This window comes from Sinocyclocheilus anshuiensis, unplaced genomic scaffold, assembly GCF_001515605.1.
Source record: "Sinocyclocheilus anshuiensis isolate Anshui unplaced genomic scaffold, SAMN03320099.WGS_v1.1 scaffold78, whole genome shotgun sequence".
NCBI lineage: Eukaryota > Metazoa > Chordata > Actinopteri > Cypriniformes > Cyprinidae > Sinocyclocheilus > Sinocyclocheilus anshuiensis.
Window position 1 is genome coordinate 558,043 of NW_015544250.1, and position 3,527 is coordinate 561,569.

Consider the following 3,527-nt stretch of genomic DNA (forward strand, 5'->3'; position numbering starts at 1 on the left):
ATTTTACAATATTACTGTTTTTTCTGTATTTTTGGTCAAATAAATGGAGCCATGATGAACAGAAGAGACTTCTGTAAAACACATTAAAAATCTTACTGATTCCTTTTGAACAGCAGTGTATATGTATATGTGTGTATATATATATATATATATATATATATATCAAAGTTCCAGAGTATTGCCATCTAATGGATGATTGATTTTACCACTGAATATAGCATGGCTTTGGTTGCCTGCTGTCTGACGTTTCTGCTGATGTTTCCACAGGCCGTGTTCTCCTCTGTCTTCTACTTTGCATCTGTTCCACTTTATCAAGGCTTCCTCATTATCGGGTGAGTGTGCGAGTGCTGATGACTCATTTGCACTCGCTGAAATCTCACTGGAATTTCAGACAGCTCTGACATTTGAGGATCGCTGAGGGTTTTGTTCCATCTAGATGTACGGCCACTGAGCTCGAAGAAGAGCTCCAGAGACATCTGACGGACATCAAAAGACTCTTTGTGATGTCTGAAGCGAACAAGGGGTTAAAGCTGGCAGGCGTAGGTCTGGTCTAATTCAGGGAAAATGATGAAACTCTCCACCAAGACAGTGAGAGGAAAAGCGTGAAACTTCATCCACACGAGAGTACAGATGTCAATCTAGATCTATCACTTTGACTTTTTCTGCATATGACATATATGTGGGTAACTTGTACAAGTCAGCAAAATATCTAAAACTTTACTACATTTGGTGCATTTGACTTTTATTCACTGATAAATGTCAGAGCTAAATTATGTTTTCAATTAATGCTTTTTGGAACTTTTTATTCATCAAAGAATCCTGAAAAAATATATATTTTTATATGTACAAGCAGCACAACTGTTTTCAACATTGATGATAACAAGAAATGTTTACATTATTTTAAAACATCATTTTAAACTTTATAATAATCGTATTTAAACTGTAATTCAGTAATTACATCATTTGAAATGTTATTGTAAATTGTAATATTTTACATTATTACTGTATTTTTGATATCGATTTGATTTTGATATTACATAAATACAGCCTATATTATATTATATGTGACCCTGGAGCACAAAACCAGTCTCTGGGGTATATTTTTAGCAATAACCAAAAAAACATTGTATGGGTCAAAATTATCTATTTTTCTTTTATGCCAAAAATCATTAGGATATTAAGTAAAGATCATGTTCCATGAAGATATTTTGTAAATTTCCTCCCGTAAATATATCAAAACTTAATTTTTGATTAATAATATGCATTGCTAAGAACTTCATTTGGACAACTTTAAAGGTAATTTTCTCAATATTTTGATTTTTTTGCACCCTATCCTAACAGACTATACATCAATGGAAAGCTTATTTATTCAGCTTTCAGATGATGTATAAATCTCAATTTCAAAAAATCGACCCTTATGACTGGTTTTGTGGTCCAGGATCACATATTATCTTTTTTTTTTTTTCTTCTGTGCCTCACAGATACTCCACTATCTACACCATGTTCCCAGTTTTCTCTCTGGTTTTGGATAAAGATGTCAAGTCTGAGGTGGCCATGTTATATCCTGAACTTTACAAAGATCTTCTAAAGGTATTTTTGACCCTGTCAGTCTCAAATTAATAACCTAAGACCATTTAGGTAATGTATCTTGCTTTTAAATATTAACAATTTTCTTTTTTTTTTCCAGGGACGGCCTCTCTCATTCAAAACCTTCTTAATATGGGTCTTGATCAGTATCTACCAAGGTAAGCGAATTCTCTGGTTATTTTACCCTATGGTCCGCAACAAGCTTCACTCAATGAGCAATAGTGTGGAAATTGAGAAGAGCAGTTATGTCTAGCGTAACTGTGATTGTAACGTCCATTCAGAGGCTTGTTAAGAAAACGGCAGCACTGTGCGAATGTGAATGTTGTTTCATCCAAACAAACACACGCACGTGTTTTCGCTCGCCCACGCTGAATAGTTTATTTGTGTCTGTGGCTCTAATAGCCCAGTAACACGAGCTTTTCCACGATTGCTGTCGATTGCTCCTCCCGCTGTCTTTGTGTGTAAATCTTTCAGTGTCACACCGCTGGTTCAGAAGGTGATTGTGTTTGCATTAGACTGCGCTGGGTATTTCCTCACTTCTTTGAGAGCTTGCTTTCAGAAGAGACGTCCTATATCCCTCATTACTCATCTGCTTTCACCCAAACGCAGGTTATTCTGCTCTTTGTGTTTTGGCTTCGGTTCCTATAGCATGCTTGCATTTGTGCTTTAAATAGAGCTGGAATTTTGGATGTATTAATCACGTTTTTCAGTCTCGGTTTGCGTTCGAGCTCAGAGGTCACAATAACACTTCAGGACAGGAAGCGCTCAAAAAAAAAAAAAAAAGCTAAATCCATGGAAGGGTTCTTCCTTTTCCTGAGATGACAGATAGGACAATCTCAGGGAATTTCTGTGCTCTCGTAAAGTGAATCCTCCGTTCTGAGACAAATGTTTTCTTTTCATCTTAACCTCTATCATATATCTGCAGCTAAAAATGAATGGACAAAAGTTCTTTATTTAACTTGAAAGAATGAACTTCTCAATCCTTTACTCCAATAATAACCTGCACACATAAATCGAAGTATAATAATATATATAATAATTGTACAAATCCATTGTATATATTATATCAGAAATTGCATATTTCAAATTTAGTGAAGCTGTCGAGTATGTTGTGTAATTTACTGAATCATTTGTTAAAAATGCACTTCTAAATATGCATATTTATTATAGGTGTAATTAAATATGTATATTTATTTTTTGTTGGATTTAGGCTATGTGTTAAGCAGTATATATAGATAGTTTTAGTAATGTATTTTATAATATAATACATTTTTTCTGTATATAATTTCTAAATTTTATAATATATTTTATTATATATTACATATATTATTGCAAATAAAATGTAATATAGTTCTTCATCTAAGGATTAATCAGATGTGTTTTTCTCATGGACACCATAGGCCTACATTTGATCATTTCACACTTACTGCCGTAACCAGAAGCCTTTTACTGAGCAAATATGTTTTATGGCATGCCAGCACACTGCTGCAGGTCTCTTCTTCATCTTCAGAGATGCTGGTGGTGATATCTGTGTGTTGGTGTGACGTCTCTTCAGGTAGCATCATCATGTACGGGGCTCTGCTGCTGTTCGAGTCGGAGTTTGTGCACATCGTGGCGATCTCGTTCACGTCTCTGATCCTGACAGAGCTGCTGATGGTGGCGCTGACCGTGCAGAAGTGGCACTGGCTGATGATCGTAGCTGAACTCCTCATAAGGATTAATCAGATTTAAGCTCACAGGTTCTCTGTTTTTTTTCTCTCATGAATGCCCTCGGCACTCTTGTGAGAGTATTTTTTTATAAAATAATAAATATAAAAATGTTAAATTTGTAAATAATTAAAAATATATTTTGTATTCTAAAATTGCTTTATTTTTTAAGATAAAATATGATTATATACAAAATAATATTTTAATAATTTATTATTTAAATTGTTTAACAG

General features: G+C 34.2%; 1 protein-coding gene across 1 annotated transcript in view; it reads left to right on the top strand.

The window, feature by feature from the left end:
* The window catches only part of LOC107697879 (probable phospholipid-transporting ATPase IIA), a 66,739-nt gene that overhangs the window by 58,482 nt on the left and 4,730 nt on the right, over positions 1-3,527 (top strand). The window contains exons 24-27 of the mRNA XM_016498723.1: positions 268-332; positions 1,482-1,590; positions 1,688-1,745; positions 3,143-3,298. Of these exons, the coding sequence (XP_016354209.1) occupies positions 268-332; positions 1,482-1,590; positions 1,688-1,745; positions 3,143-3,298 (388 nt within the window). The remainder of the gene's footprint in view (positions 1-267; positions 333-1,481; positions 1,591-1,687; positions 1,746-3,142; positions 3,299-3,527) is intronic.